At 44.5% G+C, this 21259-nt stretch overlaps 1 protein-coding gene across 2 annotated transcripts in view; it reads left to right on the top strand.

Annotated features, from left to right (window-relative positions):
• The first annotated feature begins 11900 nt into the window (after positions 1 to 11900).
• The window catches only part of FAF1 (Fas associated factor 1), a 154290-nt gene continuing 144931 nt past the window's right edge, over positions 11901 to 21259 (top strand). For both annotated transcript variants that reach the window (XM_073563721.1, XM_073563722.1), the window contains exon 1: positions 11901 to 12167. In XM_073563721.1, the coding sequence (XP_073419822.1) occupies positions 12123 to 12167 (45 nt within the window). In that variant the 5' untranslated portion in view covers positions 11901 to 12122. The remainder of the gene's footprint in view (positions 12168 to 21259) is intronic.

Below are 21259 nucleotides of genomic sequence, written 5' to 3'. Positions count from 1 at the left end.
TCCCACGGGACTGGCGTCCACAATCAGTTCAGTTCGAAGAGCTGGATCAAAATAAGCCATAGTAGTTGTCGAGCAGAGTTCATTTTTAATTGTTTCAAAAGAGGCCTGACAGCCTTGAGACCATTGAAAAATACAACTTTGTTTTGTAAGTTCCCGTAGTGGATTGCTGATTGTTGAAAAATTCGGAATATATCTAGCACAGTAACTTGCCATTCCAAGGAAAGAACGCACTTCACTGGCATCCTGTGGAATTGAGGCTGTTCTGATAGCTTCAACTTTCTTGGGGTCGGGTTGTACTCCTTTTGCCGAGAAGATGTGACCATAGAATTCTAATGAACCCTTGTCAAACTCGCACTTCTCTTTGTTTAAGGTGAGTCCAGCAGAAATCAGACATTCGAAGATAGCATATAGAGCACGATTATGCTCAGCTTGAGTTTTACCAAAAACCAATATGTCATCACTGTAATTAAAGGCATTTGGGATGTGTTGAATGACACTACTTATTGCATCCTGAAAAATTTCTGCTGCTGAGCAGACTCCAAAAGTCAATCTTTTGTATCTTCTGAGGCCCACATGGGTGGAAAATGTGGTCAAATATCGGGATTCTGGACTCAGTTCTAATTGATGATATCCCTTATTGAGGTCGAGCTTTGAGAAGATGGTGGCTCCATTTAATAAATGAATAATGTCATCAATCGTGGGTGAGATATGTCTTTCCCTCTGGATAGCGGTGTTGGGCAGGCGCATGTCAACACACAGTCTCACTTGATCAGGAGTCTTTGGTTTTGGAACTACCACAAGTGGAGAGACCCACGGAGTGGGACCAGTAACAGTTTCAATAACGTCCTCATCCATGAGCAATTGGAGTTCCTTTTCTACCTTCTGTCTCAGGTGAAATGGAATACGCCTGTGAGGCTGGGCTACTGGACGAACATTGTCATCCACATGAAGGTGTACTTGAGAGTCCTTTAGTTTTCCCAAACCACTAAATAGGGAGGGAAAGCTGTTCACCATAGTTTGTACATCCATATCCGCAGGGTCAGTTATGGTATGAATAATCTGGATGAGCCCTAGCTCCAAGGCAGTGTGATAGCTGAGAAGACAGCCTCCCGATCCTTGTAATGTGTGGAAAGTGGTTTTCTGCCTGTTTTCTTTATATCTAATTTCAGCATCAAATTGTCCCATTATAGCTAGAGGTGTTTTAGATCCATAAGGAAAGATTTTAGTCTGCACTTGTTGTAAGACTGGCCTTGTTTTCAATTGTTCATATGTAGTGCCATCTATGATATCCACTGAAGCTCCTGTATCTATTGTAAAGGTAATGTCAGTGTTGCAGATTGAGAGTGTAACACAGGGAGACTGTACTGAACCAGTGACAGAGGTAGTGAACACATAGTTCTCAGTCGCAGACATTTCTTCTGTGTCCTGATTTATCACTTTTACATCTGCAGATTTTGTCATAGGCAGCGGAGGCTTGTAATGCGCTGATTTGCAAACAGCTGCAAAATGATTCCCTTTTCCACATTTACTGCAGGTTTGTCCCATAGCTGGACATTTGTTCTGGTGGTGAGGGAAATCCTGTCCACATCTATAACATTTCTTCTGTTTCTGGGCTTGTTTGTCTGGTAAATTTTTCTGTTTGAGATTATGCACATGTAATTTATCCCCATTCTCCATAGCCTGATGATCTGCTATTTCTATAGCACGGGCCATTTTGAGCAAATCATGTAGAGAGATATCCTGCTGCAGAGCCTTACGCCTTAGGTTATTAGACGAGCAGGTGACAATTATTTGAGTTAGGATTTCATCATCTACATCTGTAAAGGCACATCCATGTGCTAACTCTTTCAGCCGTGTGACATAAGTGTCTATGGACTCTTCTGGAAGCTGCTTGGCAATCCTGAATTTATATCTTTCATATCTGATGTTCTGTTTGGGGTTGAAATAGCCAGTGAGAGCTTTAGTGCAGTTGCTGTATGTGTCTGTTTCTGCTGCAGGTAACGTACTGTATATGTCATAGACTCCTGTGCCTGCACAATGCAGGAGCAAAGCTCTCTTTCTTTTCTCCTCCTTTATGTCCATGGCTTCTAGGAAATTCTCAAATCTGTTTAGCCATTTTCTCCAGTTATGGGAGAGATTAATGACATCAGTCATATCAAATTGTGGGAATGTGTGCAAGTAGTCAGCCATGATAGAGTCTCTCAGTGGTGCTGGCGTGTGAAGCGGTAAAATAGAGTCCGTACTCACAGCAGTAGGTGATTATATCCCATCCTCGTCGCCAGTTGTAATATCCACACGTTATGAAGAATTCAAGGTATTAAACTTTAGATATGTTTTATTCTTCGTCCTCCAGCACACAGCATAACACTTGCATTCCCATGCTACCAGAAGTGAAACTGAAACTTCCCTTCTCATCCCTCTTGTCTCCACCCTCCAAGTCCCATAAGTCTGGCTTGCTTAAAGAGACAGATCTAATTATTATACATTACAATCTGGTATCACTGTAATCACACAACCCAAATAATATATTTGTCTAATCACTTAAACCGCACGAGGAACAGTGTAAAAAATAAATAAAACCAGTTCTTCACCTGCTGTTGATTTGATCATTCTGCCTCCCAAAGATCGCAGTAAGGCTTGGCTCACATTTATCCTGTACTCTACCCTGAGCGCTTACACCACGGTTTCCATGTAAATCTCTGAAATACATGATTTAGACAGAAACCCCGGCAAAAGATTCCCTATTATGAGGCAGAAGGAGGCACTGTGGATAATATCCTGCGGTGTCCATCTTTTTAGTTGTGCATAAAAGCGTGGCGCACCACAATTTTGTGCAACTCTGAAAAGAAGGATAACATTGAGCAGAGGCTAGACAGAGTCCAAAGTAACTCTGCTGCTTCATTTTAGTGAGTGGATCTCTCGGGGGTTTCAACCTTCACACCACTCCAAGATTTAGATGGAAACCCCAAAGTAAATGCTCAGCATGTCCATTGACTCATCCCAATGTTATACAATTCTGTGAAAAATGTTCACTACACCCATAGATAAATTCTTCAAGAGGTGTAGTTTCCAAAATGTGGTCACTTGTGAGGGTTTCTGCTATTTTGACATGTCAGAAGCTCGAGAATTTAATTAGCGCTCATTTTCTTCCGAGCCCTGCCGTGTGCCAAAACAGTAGTTTTACACCACATATGGAGTATCTGCGTACTCAGGAGAAATCACACAACAAATTTTGGGGTCCATTTCTCCTGCTTCTCTTGTGAAAAAGAGAAATTTGAGACGAAAACGACATTTTTGAGGGAAAAATGTATTTTTTTAATTGTTACGGCTCAACGTTATAACATTCTGTGAAGCACCTGTGGGTTCAAGGTGCTCACTACACCTCTATATAAGTTACTTGAGGGGCATAGTTTTCAAAATGGGGTTAGTTGTGGGAGATTTCCACTTTTTAGGCATCTCAGAGGCAAATGTGACATGGTGTCCGCTATTTATTCCAGCCAATTTTGTGCTCCATAAGTCAAACAGTCCTCCTTCTCTTCCGAGCCCTGTCGTTCGCCCAAACAGTAGTTTTCCACCAGATATGGGTATCGATGTACTAAGGAGAATTTGCCCAACAAATTGCATGGTCCATTTCTCTCCTGTTACTATTATGAAAATTAAAAATTTGGGGCTAAAGTTACATTTTAATTGGAAAAATTAGATTTTTTTTATTTTCACGGCTCAACGTTCTAAAATTCTATGAAGCACCTAAGGGTTCAAGGTGCTCACCACACATATAAATAAATTCCTTGAGGGATCTAGTTTTCAAAATGGCTTTACTTGTGAGGGGTTACACAGATTAGACACCCCAGGGGCTCTGCAAACGTGACATGGTGTCCGCTATCTATTCCAGCCAATTTTGTGCTCCAAAAGTCAAATGGCGCTCATTCCATTCTGAGCCCTGCCGTGCGACCAAACAGTGGTTTTCCCCCACATATTGAGTATTGGTGGATTCAGGAGAAGCTGCACAACAAATTGAGCTATCCATTTTCCTCTGTTACCCTTTTGAAAATGCAAAATTTGGGCCTAAAGTGATATTTTTGTGGGAAAAGGTAAAATGTTCATTTTTTCCTTCCACATTGCTCTAATTCCTGTTAGGCCCCTAAATGGTTAATAAACTTCTTGAATGTTGTTTTGAGCACTTTGAGGGGTGTAGTTTTTAAAATATTGTCACTTTTGGGTATTTTCTGTAATATAGGCCCCTAAAAGTAACTTCAAATGTGATGGGGTCCCTAAAAACATTGGTTTAGTAAATTTTGTTGGAAAAATGGGAAATTGCCGATCAATTTGTAATCCTTCTAACTTCCTAACAAAAGAAAAATAATGCTTAAAAAATGACGCTGATTTGAAGTAGACATGTGGGAAATGTTATTAATTAACTATTTTGTGTGAAATAACTCTCTGGTTTAAGGGCACAAAAAATGAAAAGTTTGAAAATTTAAACATTTTCAAATTGTTTGTCAAAATTTCAATATTTTCATAAATAAAGTCATATCGAGCAAAATTTACCACTAACCTGAAGTACAATGTGTCATGAAAGAAACAATCTCAGAATCAGTGGGATATATTAAAGCGTTCCAGAGGCATTATCTCATAAATTGATGCTGGGCAGAATTGACAAAAATTGGCCTGGTTAGGAAGGTGAAAATAGGCTGGGGGTGAAGGAGTTTAAAAATGTCTGCGATCAGTAAAATGGGGTCTCTATGTTCCTGAAATACTGTCACTGTTTTTTATGGACTTTGTCTTTTATTGAAACTCAGCCTCATTTTTGCTCGAATGTGAAAGAACTGCAATACCGCACACAACCCAAAAACAAGTGTGGTGCTGCTTCTGGAAAAAAAAAAAAAAGCAGAGGTTGTGCATGCACAACTCCACGCTATTTATTCTCTATGGGACTGCTCTTGTTATTCTTGAGCAGTCCCATAGAGAATGGATGGAGCAGAAGTGTGCATGTGCGATCTCCGCTCCATTCATAGGTTTGTTCTTGGGATCGGTAACGGTTTTAGGGGTCGTATCCTCTGAGAACAGAAAGTTATCAAACGCTTTAACTTTTTTTTTTTTTTATTTATACGGATAACTATCTAACCATTTAGATGGTTTCAGTACAAACCAAGCCTCCTCCAGCTATCTGGGATGATGCACAACGTGAGGGCAGTCTTACTCATCTGTATTGGAGCAGGGGGTAATACGTCACTATTTAATAGAGAAGAATTGGAATGTCAGGTTAATGAGACACTAACCCTAAATGTTTCTTGTACCTAGCAAGAAAAAATAATCTCAATGGCAAAAATATAAATATACGAGGCCTCCTCGTTGAATAATCCTAGGAAACTTTGATCACATCTTGAGAATGGGGAAGAAAAGTTTGTGTAGAAGTGGTGCCGCAAATTCAAGAACAAAAGTGGGAACAAAAAAGGAATAAAATTGGGTTATTAAGAGTAAAAAAGTGATAATGCTTCGATGAAGAGAGACATGAAATTGCTATTGCTATGGAATTTCAGGAAAACAATAGCTAAGGTTCAACTTTATATTAAATGCAAATGGAAAGGAGGTGACCCTGAGCGAGGAGCCTTAAAGGGATTGTCCGGCGATCGTTAGGTGATTATATCAGCGCCGCAACCAATCAGCTGTTATTATCTCCGGAGCTGAACAGCACAGCTTTGTTCAAAGTGGTTAGCACTGCAACCTCGCAGCGCTGGAGTCCTGGGTTCAAATCCCACCAAGGACAACATCTGCAAGGAGTTTGTATGTTCTCCCTGTGTTTGCGTGAGTTTCCTCCGGGTTCTCCGGTTTCCTCCCATATTCCAAAGACATACTGATAGGGAATTTAGATTGTGAGCCCCATCAGGGACAGTGATGATAATGTGTGCAAACTATAAAGCGCTGCGGAATATGTTCGTACTATATAAAAATACCGTAAAGATTATTATTATTAATGTGTAGGGGTTACTGCCAAGTACTGCAGATCAGATACTATTTAAGGGAATCGGAGGTGATCTGCAGTTCTCAATCAGCTCAAAATGATCTTTATCTCATTTGAAATCACTATGCAGCCCAAGATGTGCTGTTTTACATCTAACCTTCCAGGTAACTGCATGGATAAAAGTTGTGAATAGGTCTGGAAATTGACTACCACTCAGTGCTGCTTCTCTGGGAATCAGGCTCCACTATCATAATTCACCATGTTAGACATACATACACAACACTACTGTCCTCCACAGCAAATCACCCGACTGGCAGGAATTTGATAATGGGCCTCATTAGTTTTTTACATTGTTCTGGTAAAATGAAAACTGAGCTCTGATTGGTTAAGCCCCCGTTACACACTGCGATATCGCTAGCAATATCGCTGTAAAGTCACCGATTTTGTGATGTTGCAGCGATATTGCTAGCGATATCGCTGCATGTGATACTTACCTCCGACCGGCTCCCCCGCTGGTTATCGCTGATCGCGCGAGAAGCTGCTGGACCATTCCTCGTCGTCAGCTTCCTGTGGCACTTCCTGCTGTGACGACGAGCGACGCGTGGAGCCGGGCGGGAGGACGCAGGATCGCCGCGTCTGACAGGTAAGTAGCGATCCCCGTCCCCAGCGATGTCGCTGGTGAGATCTGCCTGTTCACCAGCGATCCTGACCACGTCATATCGCTGGTCGGGATCGCTGGTGAGTCGCTAGGTGTAACGGTACCCTTAGTATGGGCGACAATTTGACTGTACGACAAATCTCAATGAGGCTCGATAAGTGTTGTCTACAAACCACACAAGGGGAATAGGATCTGGTTTATTGATGCAGACCCTGTACTTAGGTTTATGGAGCGCCCGGCCAGGGCTATCGGGGTACTCGGCACCAAGCCCGTTGATCTCAATGGGAGTTGTCACGGAAGCTGTGACCCGGTCCGTGGCCCTGGGGCTCCATTACAAAAGGGGGGGTGAAAGAACAATGAAATAGAATTGATGAATAGTTTGTGACGCCACCTGTGGTGTTCGGCAAGGGAGGTGTTAAGCCGACGCTGCAGACAGATCCTCTGGGAATGGTGGTGTGTTGCAGCCAAGATGGTGAAGCTCCCCACAGGTGGAGCTGTAGTCCCAGGGCAGTGTAGATGTAGGGGTAGCTGAGAGGCGCAGGCAGTGTAGAAGCTGGTACCCAGATGTAGCGGTACCAGGTGTGTTGGCGCAAGAGTGAATGGAGGACACCAGGGCTTGTAGTTCCAAAACTTAACTCACAGTCTGCAGTACACACAGGTGCCTGCCTCTGTGCTGAGTCCTCCGGGTCAGGGACTCAGTCGACCTCCAGGCAAGATGGAATGCTCCCTTCCAACGCTCCGCCAACATGTACCTTTCTGAACGTCTCCTCTTGTAGCGCCTCTAAGTGTGAAGTACTCCCAGTACTGAGTTACACTGGAGTTCCTCCTGACAGATGTTCCCAAGAACTATACTTGTACGGCAGACAGCTGTAGCCTGCTTCAGGGGACTCCTTCTCCTGAGTCCCGGCTCACTATCAATGTTGCTGTTGTGCCCCCAAGTCTTAGATGGGAGTAGTGCATTTACAGCCCACTACTCCACCGGTGTCTGCTGCAGAACCATAAGTGTCCATACAACCTCGGGGACCGGGCATCGGCTTTGAGCTTAAAACTTCTAGGCAGGGTTCTCTCCTAACCCACGTCATCTGTTCCCCTTTTACTCCTACGTTCCTTACTAATCTCTCCTTCTCATGGAAGATCAGGTTTCAGTTCAATGTCTTTCTCCTTCTTTCCTTTCCTGTGCCAGCTGACCCAGGTCACTGAGGTCTGCTGCAGTACTCCTTCCTCCATCCCTCTGTCAGGGATCTTCTTTCCTCACTCCTCTCTGAGTGGTTTCCTCTCACTGACTGACCTGTAATCCTAAACCTTCCCCCTCTTTTATGTATTCTAAACTCCACCCGCCTCCCAGCACGTCTAGTGTTCCAAGCAGGGAACCACCAAAGGTGCTCTGCTACACTCCAAGCAGGGAGCCGCAACGTGGCTTTGCTGAACTACTGTGTTGTGTGGGATGTGAGTGTTGGAGCGTGGTCAGGAGCCTCCAACTTACCTGGATGGTGGGGCACCACACCTCAGGAGGAGGTGCAGTACCTCTGTGGCGACCGATCCTCAGGGGCGCCACATTTACACTTTAATGAGAAAAGTATTGAGACTCAAGTCTTCATCTCTGAATTCCAGTTCTTCATTCATCCCCATTGCCTCTGGTCCTCTAACATCCGGCCCTATTGCCCCAGCGTATAACATCTGGACCCTTGAACCCCATGGTGTATTATATCCATCTCCATTTCCCCCCTGGCGTATAGCCTCCAGCGCCCCGCCATGCCAAATGCCTTTACTAACATGTGACCGTTCGGCCGGTGGTGCAGAGCTCACTGATACCGGCGCAGTCGTGTAATAGGAGCCACCGGGGTAACAAGTCCGTTCATTACATTTTTTCCTCCTAAATCTTCCATCATCACCTGTAAGTGATATAATTAAGAAGTGGAAGGAACCGCAGCAACTCAGCCATGAAGTGGAGACCACATAACATTACAGGGCGGGGGGCCGAGAGCTAAGGAGCAGAGTGCAGAAAAGTCACCAATGTTCTGCTGACCCCATAACTGCAGAGTCCAGACCTCCTCTGTTATTAACATCGGCACAATCACTGCGCCCCTGCCTGGAGCTTTATGGCCAAGCAGCTGCATGCAGTCTTACATCACCAAGCACAATGCTGAGCGTTGGAGGGAGTGGTGTAAAGCTGCCACCAGTGGACTCTGGAGGAAACGAGTTCTATGCAGTGACGGATTGCACGTCTCTATATGGCATCAGATGGGGAGTCTTGGTTTGGTGGATGCCATGAGAATGTTACCCACCTGACTGCATTGTGCCGTCTGTAAGGTTTGGTCGATGGATAATGCTATGTGCTTTATTTCAGATGTCAGACTAAGTCTCTTAGTTCAAGTATAGGGAAATCTCAAATGTGTTGTCCATACTCACAGCACTGGTGATGAATCCTTTGGATACAACACCTGCCTTATTCAAAAGAACATGATCTGTTCTGCAGTACTCAGTAGCGATCACTACACATTAATGGAGCTGCAATTTGCAGCTTTGTTCAAAGTGCTTACATCTGGCAGCGACTGCAGCAAATACCATCTGATCGTGGGGGGTGCCATGTTTTGGACCTCCACCGATTTCTGGATAGATTATTAATATGGTGTGACGTGGCCTTCCCAGATCCCCATATAATCTTATTGGTGCAATTTACAACAGAATTTTGGTGCAAAACTGCCTCAATGCATACGATTTCTGGGAGTGTATTCTTGCAACAAAAAAAGGACATATCCTGTTGACTTTTCTATGCTATTCTCTTGGTTTTTTTGGGGGAGATGGGCGCCTCAGGCCTCCACTCATCACTGTGGCTATCTATTGTGTATGCTGACAGATTCTCAAATTTATAGGAACAAAAATGTTGTTATGGCTATGGCGCATTTTGCTAGAAAAGGCTAGATTTTATGAGCTCAGTTTTTTTTTTTACAAGGAAACTGCGCTACGTCTATAGAGTTAGAAAGTCGCCTATTACTGCAAAAGCCATGTTTGTGAAACAATCTGTAACGTTTGTTGTGCTGACCTTGAAACTTTTCTAAAATGTATACGGGTCTTACTTAGGCCGGTTTCACACGTCCGTTTATTTCCGGTGCCGCAGATATCCGTGTGTGTACTACGTGTGGCACACGTGTGCCTCATCAGTACCACACGCATCGGCACCGGGGAAGAAGCGCTACAGTAAGCGCTGTTCCCTGGCGGCAGATGCTAAAGCAGACTGTCATCATTCTCCCCTGCTCTGCCAGCGAGCAGAGGAGAATGATGAGAGTCGTCTTCAGCACCCGCCGTCGTGGAACAGCGCTTACTGTAGCGCTTCTTCCCCGGTGCCGATGCGTGTCACACGGAGGACATCAATGTGTGTTCTCCATGTGCACGTGTGCGGGACGTTTTGAAGTCCGTGCTGACGGTATAAAACGTACATGTCAGCTTTGTTGCCCACGGACACTCAGGTCTGTGGAAACACACTGACGTGCACAGACCCATTCATTTAAATGGGTCTACGTGTGTACGTGTCTCTGGTACTTGTGAAAACTGTCACCACACGTACCGGAGACACGGGTGTGTGAAAGAGGCCTTAGGCCGGGATCACACTACCGTGTGTTGTGTGACGCGAGAAACTCGCACGAGTCTCTCGCATCAACACCCGGCGCTACCGCCGGCACTCGGGCCGGAGCTGCGGCTGCATAGAAATACATAGAAATACATGCAGCTGCAGCTCCGGTCCTGAGTGCCGGGTGTTGATGCGAGAGACTTGTGTGAGTTTCTCGCATCACACACGGTAGTGTGATCTCGACCTTAAAGAGCGAGTCGGAGCCACGCATAGAAATTGCTAAAATTGTCATCAGAAATAGGCAAAACAAAAAAAAAAATTAAAATCCTGATTTTAACTTGTGCTGCAAAAACTTCACCAAATATATTAAGAGATACACATCTTATAACAGACTTGCTGTATTTTTCTCTTCACTATGAATGGCATATGGAATGTTGGTCTTGGTAAGCATCTCCCTCTGCTTTTCAGTTTGTGTCATTTTATTTTTTTTTTTTTCCGGAAATGCCGCATGTGAAATTTTTTTTCGTGTGTTTTATTTTTAGGGAATTTTCTATAGAACATGAAACGGCAAACAATAACCTTCAAAAATGTGAAAATTGCTTGAAATTCATGGCCTGCTTTAAAAATGTTTAACCCCTTCCAGAGAGCTGATGTACACGGACGTCACATGTAGGGTGCGGGTGTTTGGAACCGGCATCTGCTTCTAATACCTGAGCTTCGATTACTGCCATAGAGCCATTTAAATGCCACTGTCAATCAAGGGACATTTAAATAGAGCCATCGGGTAACGTAATCGCTCTGGCGCCCATCAGCTAAAAAAAAAATGAAATAAAAATGAACACTTAAAAAAATAGAAAAAAAATTGAATATAAAAGTTTAAATCAACGAAGAAAAAATAAATTTGGAGGCTTGTCATGTTCGTAAATGGCCGATCTATTAAAATATAAAATTAAGTAAAAAAAAAAAATGCCGAATTGCAGTTTTTCACAAAAAATGCAATAAAAAGTGATCGAAGCGTCACCTATACTCCAAAATGGTATCAATAAAAACTACAGCTCATTACACAGAAAACAAGACTTCACCCAGCTCCATCGACCAAAAAATAAAAATGTACGGGTCTCGAAAAATAGCAACACAATACTATTTTTTTTTTTACAAATTTCAGAATTTTTGGACCACTAAAATACACGTAAAAAAAACCTATACAAGATTGGTATAAAATATATAAATAAAATAAATAAAAAATAAAATAATAATAAAATATAACTAATATATATATATATATATATATATATATATGCTCCCCAAAATAATGAAGATTTGTATTTTAATTTTTTTTTTTTTACAATTTAAATTAACCCTGTTTGGAATTTTTTTTCCCTGTTTTTTTAGTTTCAGTAATATGAATGGTGTCATTCAAAACTATAACTTGTCTCAACAAAAAGCCCTCATAGGGGTAAACAGACAATAGAATGTAAAAAAAAAAAGTTGGAAAATGGGGATGAGAAAAATGAAAGAGGAAAATGCAAAAATGACAACTGGGGGAAGGGGTTAAAATGAATGAGCTGTAAGCAGCCGCAGCTCAGTGCACAGAATGGCGGCAGTGCAGGAGACAGCGGCTCTTGTTACCATGGTGATAGTAGCTGCAGGATGGAACGCAACACGTGACCGCAGCGGCCGCAAAGCGCCCTCCTTGTCAGTGCGACAGTAGTGACGAGCAAAATGTGCGACAGCGCCGTGAAGCGGCGGAGAGAGAGAGGAGACAGCGGTTGTTAGCGGAGACAGAGAGCAGCAGGAGCAGGCCCCGGATCTAGAGAGCAGGACTGTCTCCGTCACAGATCCTCGTACAGGCCCCCAGGGGCCCCAGCCGGAGTTCATGATCTGCTAGCCGGTCTCCTTCACTGACACCCACAAAGCGGCTTCCCCGGGGTGACATGGCTTCCAACACGGACAGAGAGATGATCCTGGCGGACTTCCAGGTACAGGGCCCGGGGATGTTCCCTCCGATCACTCCCTGGTGTAGGGGGATACATGGGGGGCTCAGCCTGTGTGATCTACATTGCTGTGGGGGGGGACAGACATGGCTAATGTCAGGTGGTGGAGGGGACGCGCTGATCTCAGGGGTCCGCTAGTTATAAGAGGTGCCACAGGAGGCGATGATGCGGTGACCGACATGTCCGCACGCTATGGAGCGTTCAGAAGAAGCGGCTTGTGTCTCGCCTAAGCAGGCGGCCGACGAAGGAGCCAAACGCTCGTTTTTCGGGGTGAGGATTTGTCCTCCGGCTTTGTTATAAGGGTTCGCTGCTGATAAACTGGTACTGTATGTAGGGGGCAGAACAATCGGAATCACAAGGGGCACAGAGTTTGTTTGTCGTGTAACAGGCCAGTAAATGAGAGCGGATTGGCTGGTGAGCAGTCACTTAGTGGCCTGGGGTGACCCATATTCAAGGGATATCAAGTAACCGTTCATGAGAAATGTTATCCTGTGACGAGGGATGAGCGGACCCGTGGATGGTCGGGTTTGAGTGAACTTTAGTCCAGAGTTTGGTTTGGGTACCAGAACACTACCCGAACCCAATAGACGTCAATGGTGACCTGAACTTGGTGCTATAAAATGGTCGTAGTCAGGGCTAGGGGGCTACAAAAGTCTCAGGCCCTCGTTCGGGTCCGCTCATCACTACCCCTGATTCTTTCTAAATATGTCGGTAGTGTAGTTGTATTAATATACTCACCAATCACCGTTTTCCCCGGTTTCCATTGCCTGTTATGGGTCACATGATCGCTCGTCTTCTGTGAAGGGCGCCACAGGAACCACTGTGTGGAGCGGTGCTGCTTCCACCTATGTAAGCCCATGAGGCTTAATAACGAAACAATCACTGACCTCAGGGAGACCAGTCAAAGAAAACACTGCGGCAGCCGGCAAAGGCGCTCAATCAGTGAATTCCTAGGTGCATTGCTCCCTGGGAAATACAAATATGCAAATAAAGTCCATGGAGCCTCATTTAAAAGTCTCCATTGTGAAAGCGACTTCTGGTTCACACACAAATTCCTGTATGATCTGGCACATTTGTTTTGAAACCACTCCGACCCAAAGGACTGGAGAAATGGGGAAAGATGTAGATTGTTGATTATTGTAATACAGCTACATTACATTACAGATGTATTTAGAAAGGTTTAGGGGATAGGGCATTTTTGACAGGGTGAGGGCGACATGCTTCGCGCGATAGCAGTTCTCAGTAAAGTTGCTCAACAAAAAAACTTGTGAAACTTGTTTGTGACTTACAATTAAGTGATTATTTTAGAACTCTGATTTTACTGTAAATAAAACTGTTATGTCGCATGCAACTTGCACTGCAGCCTATGGCAAATGTGCTGCGTGCGACTTGCCCTGGAGCCTAAGGCAAATGTGACGTGTGCGACTTGCCCTGGGGCCTAAGGCAAATGTGACGTGTGCGACTTGCCCTGGGGCCTAAGGCAAATGTGACGTGTGCGACTTGCCCTGGGGCCTAAGGCAAATGTGACGCGTGCGACTTGCCCTGGGGCCTAAGGCATATGTGACGCGTGCGACTTGCCCTGGGGCCTATGGCAAATGTGACGCGTGCGACTTGCCCTGGGGCCTATGGCAAATGTGCCGCGTACGACTTGCCCTGGGGCCTATGGCAAATGTGCCGCGTACGACTTGCCCTGGGGCCTATGGCAAATGTGCCGCGTGCGACTTGCCCTGGGGCCTATGGCAAATGTGCCGCGTGCGACTTGCCCTGGGGCCTATGGCAAATGTGCCGCGTGCGACTTGCCCTGGGGCCTATGGCAAATGTGCCGCGTGCGACTTGCCCTGGGGCCTATGGCAAATGTGCCGCGTGCGACTTGCCCTGGGGCCTATGGCAAATGTGCCGCGTGCGACTTGCCCTGGAGCCCATGGCAAATGTGCCGCGTGCGACTTGCCCTGGAGCCCATGGCAAATGTGCCGCGTGCGACTTGCCCTGGAGCCCATGGCAAATGTGCCGCGTGCGACTTGCCCTGGAGCCCATGGCAAATGTGCGACTTGCCCTGGAGCCCATGGCAAATGTGCCGCGTGCGACTTGCCCTGGAGCCTATGGCAAATGTGCCGCGTGCGACTTGCCCTGGAGCCTATGGCAAATGTGCCGCGTGCGACTTGCCCTGGAGCCTATGGCAAATGTGCCGTGTGAGACTTGCCCTGGAGCCCATGGCAAATGTGCCGCGTGCGACTTGCCCTGGAGACTTCAATGCAAGTCACATATTTGCCATAGACTTCAGTGCAAGTCATATATTTGCCATAGGCTTCAGTGCAAGTCTGAAGCCTATGGCAAATGTGTGACTTGCACTGATGCCTATGGCAAATGTACTGTGTGTGTTCAGTGACAGAAAATCCAAATCATTTGCAAAGACTTGCAACCCAGCACCATAGGAAATTCTTACATCCAATGTTGAAATGTGCACACGAAACATATAGTTGCGTAGCCCAAACCTAAAACTGCCAATCGGCTATATAAAAGCTGATCCGCTCTCCTTTACTGGCCTGGTTACAAAGTCTAACAAACTTTTTATGTGCAGAGACCAATCGTTCTGCCCCCCATACAGTATCATATTTTCAGCCTCTGCTTACGATGTGCTGATAACAAGCCGGCTTAAAAATCAGTTAACCCAACAAACAATCTGTGTGTTCGTCCTTCAAGTGATAACTAGTATTGTTTCGCAAATGACGAATGGGCCATTATGGCCTTGATCAGTCCATATTATAGGGGTGTCTACACATGGCAGACTGCTTCGCTGTTTAGTATGATAGTTGAGGTCCCATGTCTGGGACTGTTGAGAACAGCAGCGCCCACTACTGTTTTCGTTTAGAGAATTGGTCATGTTCGCTAATCGAGCGCCCTTGTTCTTAGGGGTTTAGCCTTTGCCACAGATCAGTCATTTATGGCATACGTTACCTTCAGCTGCTGCATTCAGGCTCCTTCTCACCGTGATTGTACAGTATGATTAGGTGGGATGAGGGTCTTGGCTCAGTGGAGATCTCAGTGGTCACAGATTTACCATTTAGTAAAACGAAAAAATTGGTTTGGTACCGTGTTAGCCAGTAGAAAATTTTTTATAAAGTGCTCTCAGTGAGAGAAACAAAATAGGAATCTTGTGGGTATGATACCTTTTAATGGCTAACAAATAATAGTGAATGTTGTTACAAAGCAAGCTTTCGGGACTGCTTACGTCCCTTCATCAGGCTGATATGACAAAATATTTTAAGAAACCTTATTTATATACAGTTTAAAGCACAACATTTCAATAAACAAACAATGAGCTTGGAGAGAGAATCCTTAATTAGGTAAGATTAGATAGTGTGAAAAGTTCTGTGAGATCAAAGGGCTACTTGGAGGAGATAGCTCAGATATGGTAATGGCTCATAAAACCTTCTGACAAATTGAGTCCTGTGTGAATAGAATCAAAGATTGTAATGAATTTGTGCTCCCACACTCTCCAATGTGTCTGTGATTTAAAATTGCCTTTTAAAATGACAACTTTCATATTGCTTTTGCTATTGGTTCTCCTCCTATCTCTCTGACCGCTCCTTTACTGTATCTTTTGCCGGTTCCTCCTCCTCTCACCTTCCCCTTACTGTTGGGGTTCCTCAAGGATCAGTCCTAGGCCCCCTCCTCTTCTCCTTGTACACTGCCCCTATTGGTCAAACAATCAGTAGATTTGGTTTTCAGTACCATCTCTATGCTGATGACACCCAATTATACGCTTCTTCTCCTGACATCACGCCAGCCTTTCTAGAAAACACCGGCGATTGTCTAAGCGCTGTATCTAACATCATGTCCTCACTATATCTGAAACTGAATCTGTCAAAGACTGAACTCCTTGTGTTTCCTTCCTCTACAAATGTACCTATACCCAACATTGCCATTTCCGTGTGTGGTTCCACTATTACTTCCCAGCAACATGCCCGCTGTCTTGGGGTCATACTTGACTGTGAGCTTTCCTTTGCCCCCCACATTCGATCACTGGCTCGCTCTTGTCATCTGCACCTCAAAAACATTTCTAGAATTCGACCTTTTCTTACTTTTGACTCTGCAAAAACTCTTACTGTTTCTCTTATTCATTCTCGTCTCGACTATTGTAACTCTCTTCTAATCGGTCTCCCTCTTACCAAACTCTCCCCCCTCCAATCTGTCTTGAATGCTGCAGCCAGGATCATATTCCTCACCAATCGTTACACCGATGCCTCTACCTTGTGCCAGTCTTTACACTGGCTACCCATCCACTCCAGAATTCAGTATAAACTTATTACCCTCACCCACATAGCCCTACAAGACTCAGCACCACCCTACATTTCCTCCCTTGTTTCAGTATACCACCCTACCCGCGCCCTCCGTTCTGCTGATGACCTGAGGTTAGTATCCTCAATAGTCAGAACCTCCCACTCCCGTCTCCAAGACTATACACGTGCTGCGCCAATTCTTTGGAATGCACTTCCCAGGGCAATACGATTAGTCCCCAATCCCCACAATTTTAAGCGTGCCCTGAAAACGCATTTATTCAGACTGACCTATCGCCTCAACATATTAACCTAATCTATCCCTGGGTGGCACAGCCAAAAGTTTTACCATAACCAGGTTCCTCGCATCATGTTCCCACATGCTTTATGCATCCATTAGCCCTCTGTGTCTGTACTGTCACACACTTAACATTATGGCTGGTCCAAACATTCAGGGCAACTGTTACCACCCACCTTTCGTGTCTACCTCTTTCCTCAGACTGTAAGCTTGCGAGCAGGGCCCTCATTCCTCTTGGTATCTGTTATAATCTATGTGATTATTGTTATGCTGTAATGTATATTGTCTGTACAAATCCCCTCTGACATGTAAAGTGCTGCGGAATATGTCGGCACTATAGAAATAAAATGTATTATTATATTATTATATTATTATTATATTGCCTATGTTGTGTCCTGGATGACAGAAATGTTTAGCCACAGGTAAATGTTTTTTTTTGTCTGTAATTGTATGACGATGAGACCTCATCCTTGCTCTCAGTCTCTGTCCTGTTTCTCCAACATACAGGCCACCCACAGGCTATATATTGCATAGAATTAAATACACCACATTGGAAGAGGAACATGTGAATGTCCCTGGGATCTTATAGTCCTGCTGTGTGTTGGGGATTTGGATTTTGTCTTTGGTCTCTATATGAATGCAGGTTTTGCATCTTCTCCCATTGCAAGGATATGTTCCTCTTGGTGAATCAGAGGGCATTGAACTTCGGATAATGATGTTTCTTAGATTGGGAGGTTGTCTGTAACATAGCAAGGGGGGGGGGTCTTTGAATAGTGTTTTTAACCGGTCATCCTTGTGTAGGATATGGTGACGTTTCTTAGCCATTTTTCTGAGTATTTCAAGCTGTGGGTTGTAGGTCACTACCAGAGGTACACGATGATTTTCCTCTTTTTTTCTGTATTGAAGTACTTGATTTCTAGGGATCTTTGTGGCCCTAACAATGTGATCATCAATGGAGGTGAGAAGGTAACCTTGATTTAAAAATGACATTTTAAGCTGGGTTAGGTGTTCATCCCTGTCCTTGGGACTGGAACAGATACGGTTATATCTGAGGGCCTGGCTGTAGACAATGGATTTCTTAATGTGTTTACGATGGAAGCTGTCCCATTTGAGGTATGTGGGACAGTCAATTGGTTTCTGATATACTGATGTTTGGAATGAACCATTTTGGATTTTTATGGTGGTGTCTAGGAAGTTGATTTTTGTTTTTGAATGGTCTAATGTCAAGTTTATGGTTGGATGAAATTTGTTGAATTTGTCATGGAAATTTAGAAGTGCTTGTTCAGGCTCAGTCCAGATTATTATGTCATCAATGTAACGGAAATAGGCAAAGGGTTTGATGGAGCAGGATGTTAAAAAGTCATTTTCCAGTTTAGCCATGAAGAGGTTAGCGTACTGGGGTGCCATTTTACTTCCCATAGCGGTGCCGGTGCGTTGTAGGTATAGCTCCTCACCGAAAGAGAAAAAGTTGTGTGTGAGGATGAATCTAGTAAGTGCTATTACAGACTTGGAGGGGATCCCATTGGCCTCAAGAAACATTCGGCAGGCGGCTTGTTCATCTTCGTGTGGGAAGTTGGAATATAAGGATTCGACGTCCATGGTGGCTAAGGCTGGTTTCACATTAGCGCTTTTTAAGCGCACGCACGGCCGGGGGTAGCTCCGCCCCCGAGCCGGCTCTCTGCCCGGCGTGCCCGCCCCTTGCTTGTAGCGCCGCCTCCTAGCGCACAGCGGCGCCTGCGATCGGCGCATCCTATCTTTAGCATAGGGTGCGCAGATCGTGCGCAGGCCGTGCGCTATTTGCGCTTTGACCTGCGCTGCACATCTTTGACGGTGCGCCGTGCGCGCCAAAATCCGAAAAGTTTGATTTTGGCGCGCACGGCGCACCGTCAAAAGTGCACAGCGCAGGTCAAAGCGCAACTAGCGCACGGCCTGCGCACGATCTGCGCACCCTATGCTAAAGATAGGGTGCGCCGATCGCAGGCGCCGCTGTCCGCTAGGAGGCGGCGCTACAAGCAAGGGGCGGGCACGCCGGGCAGAGAGCCAGCTCGGGGGCGGAGCTACCCCGGCCGTGCGTGCGCTTAAAAAGCGCTAATGTGAAACCAGCCTTAGATGGTGCTGTCGGGGAGGGGACCTATCGTGGATAGCTTATTAAGCAGGTCTGTAGTGTCCTGTATATAGCTGGCTGTCTTCCTTACCAGCGGCTTGAGGATGTTTTCAATCAACCCTGAGAATTTTCTCAGATGCAGATGTTACGTGACGTGTTCAGGCTCGAAAGGCAGTTAGCATCAGGGACACGGCAAAGGAACGGCCACGGGTAAAAAATATGTTTCCAGCATAGAAAATCATATATTCAACAGGAGCCACTGGACATTGTATGGCGCTGTGCTGTTCTGACTCCAATCAGTGCTTACATCCAACTCTCGTGTCGGACCCCCTTCGAACAAATATTGATGGACTGTCCAATGACAAAAAAAATGGACAACCAGTTTTAAGAGTTATTCTTACTGCAGCATGTTATGGGCGAAAGGAGAATAACTCGGTCCACTGGAGATGGAGCAATGTAATCATCTGAGATCTGCTGGTCCATAACCCCCATAGAAATGGATGGGCGTTACAGATTCCGCCCAGGAGAGGTGAAACGTTACATTCATTTCTATAGGAGTTACGGGCCCATTGCAGCCAAGTCACTCTCGGCAAATGTCTCTTCTGTAACCCCAGTGGAGACATTTCTGTCGCAGCCTTGAAAGGCTGAGATAGGAAAATCCTTTGAAGATAGGAAAATCCTTTGAAGAAAAGCAAATCCAAGATTTTCTCAGTACTTTCCAACAATCATATTAGAAATGAAAGTACAACCCAACAGGAAATATAAAAGAACATACTGCTGACGCTTATTGATATACTATATCTATGGAAGCAGGAAAATCACAGCAGCCCATGACTACAATACAGGTGGAGGAGAGCCATTAAAGCCATTAAAAAATTCAATGAATTGCCTATAGACAAAGTATCCAAGAACCACTCACACACAAATATAAAATCAATAAAGCTTCTTGAACATAAATTTAAAACCATATATCATACAAAAAGAGGACATATGCATGATGTTTGTAGCAAGGAGGATATATCAACTATGAAATGAGGTGGTGACGAGTCAAAAGTATAAGATAAGCCAATAGTACCACATCAGACCAAATACAGATCACCATAAACAATGTAGTTGCCAGTGGACATTTGATGAGGGTGTCTGAAGTGAGATATAAAGATAATCCAATTGGGTCATATAGGTGAAGCTGTTGCAAGATCAATGCTTACCTATGGTATGATGTGCCAAGTCACAGTCCCCACTGCAAACACCCCGACGCGCGTTTCGCTTATGTGCTTTCTCAAGGGGAGTGGTTCATGGATACTTTGTATCCATCGATAGGCAATATATGATTCAATCCACTGCATATATATTGGCTTGTGTCAATGGGGTGACGAGCACAGATATGTCTCTAGCCAGCTTTACTGTTTTATGCTTTTTTTGAATAATTGCATGTCTAAAAGATTCAATGAAGCCTTGGCTATTTCCAAACCAGCCACATGTTGCTTTCTTGAGTTCTTTCCTAATCTTTTCCCTTGGGTTACACTCACCCATAGAAATCAGTGGCAAATCTGTGACTAATGTAAATTAAAACAATTCCTATTCATTTCTATGAGAGTGAAAACTGGGTGATATTGAGTCACATACAAAATGGAAATCATTGTAATCATACAAAGTGATACAATTATATTCTCACAACATTGAATGCATGTTCGGGTACATTCTCATGTTGAGTCATATTGATTTTTGCTGCAGCTATTTAAAAAAAAAAGTTGCAGGAAGTGTCTTTGTTTTGCAAAAATAAAACAACAAAAAAAAACCATACCGTGAACAAATGTGTGAGCACCAAGTTAAAGGGATTGTACCAAGTATGTCTGTCTTACATTATGGATAGGATGGGGGGGGGGGGCAACTTATTATTGGCTAGGGCTCATACCGTTTAGGCCACCGCCGATCCAGAGAATGGGGCTCTGCAGAGAATGTGCAGCTCTACCTCAGTGATTCTCTATGGGACTGCCGAAGAAAACCCATTACAGCAGTCCCATAAACAAACAGAGCAGAGGTGCACATGTTCTGCAGACCCTCCCTCTCGGGATCGGTGGTGGCCCCAATGGTACCCCCCCCCCCGCAGCGATCAATAAGCTATTCCCTATCCTATTAATAATGAATGACACATATACTTGGTACAATCCTATTAACTTTTTTGCGGGGTTTAGCTAATGTCCTCTAAAATACTTTATTATGTCACAATTGGAATAATATGTTTATACCAGGTGTAAATGTAAAGTATTTACCATCGCATGAGAACGAAACCATTTAAAAAGTTGTCTAAGATAATAAATGATATTGCCCAAAAGCAGCAATACATTTAAAATAATGAAATATTCTATTTATTATAATATAGTCTCATCCTTCTGAT

Source organism: Dendrobates tinctorius, unplaced genomic scaffold (assembly GCF_039654945.1).
Source record: "Dendrobates tinctorius isolate UK_male_01 unplaced genomic scaffold, ASM3965494v1 ptg000396l, whole genome shotgun sequence".
Taxonomy (NCBI): Eukaryota; Metazoa; Chordata; class Amphibia; order Anura; family Dendrobatidae; genus Dendrobates; species Dendrobates tinctorius.
Note: the sequence above shows the minus strand (reverse complement) of the source record. Positions and strands in the feature narration are given on the sequence as shown.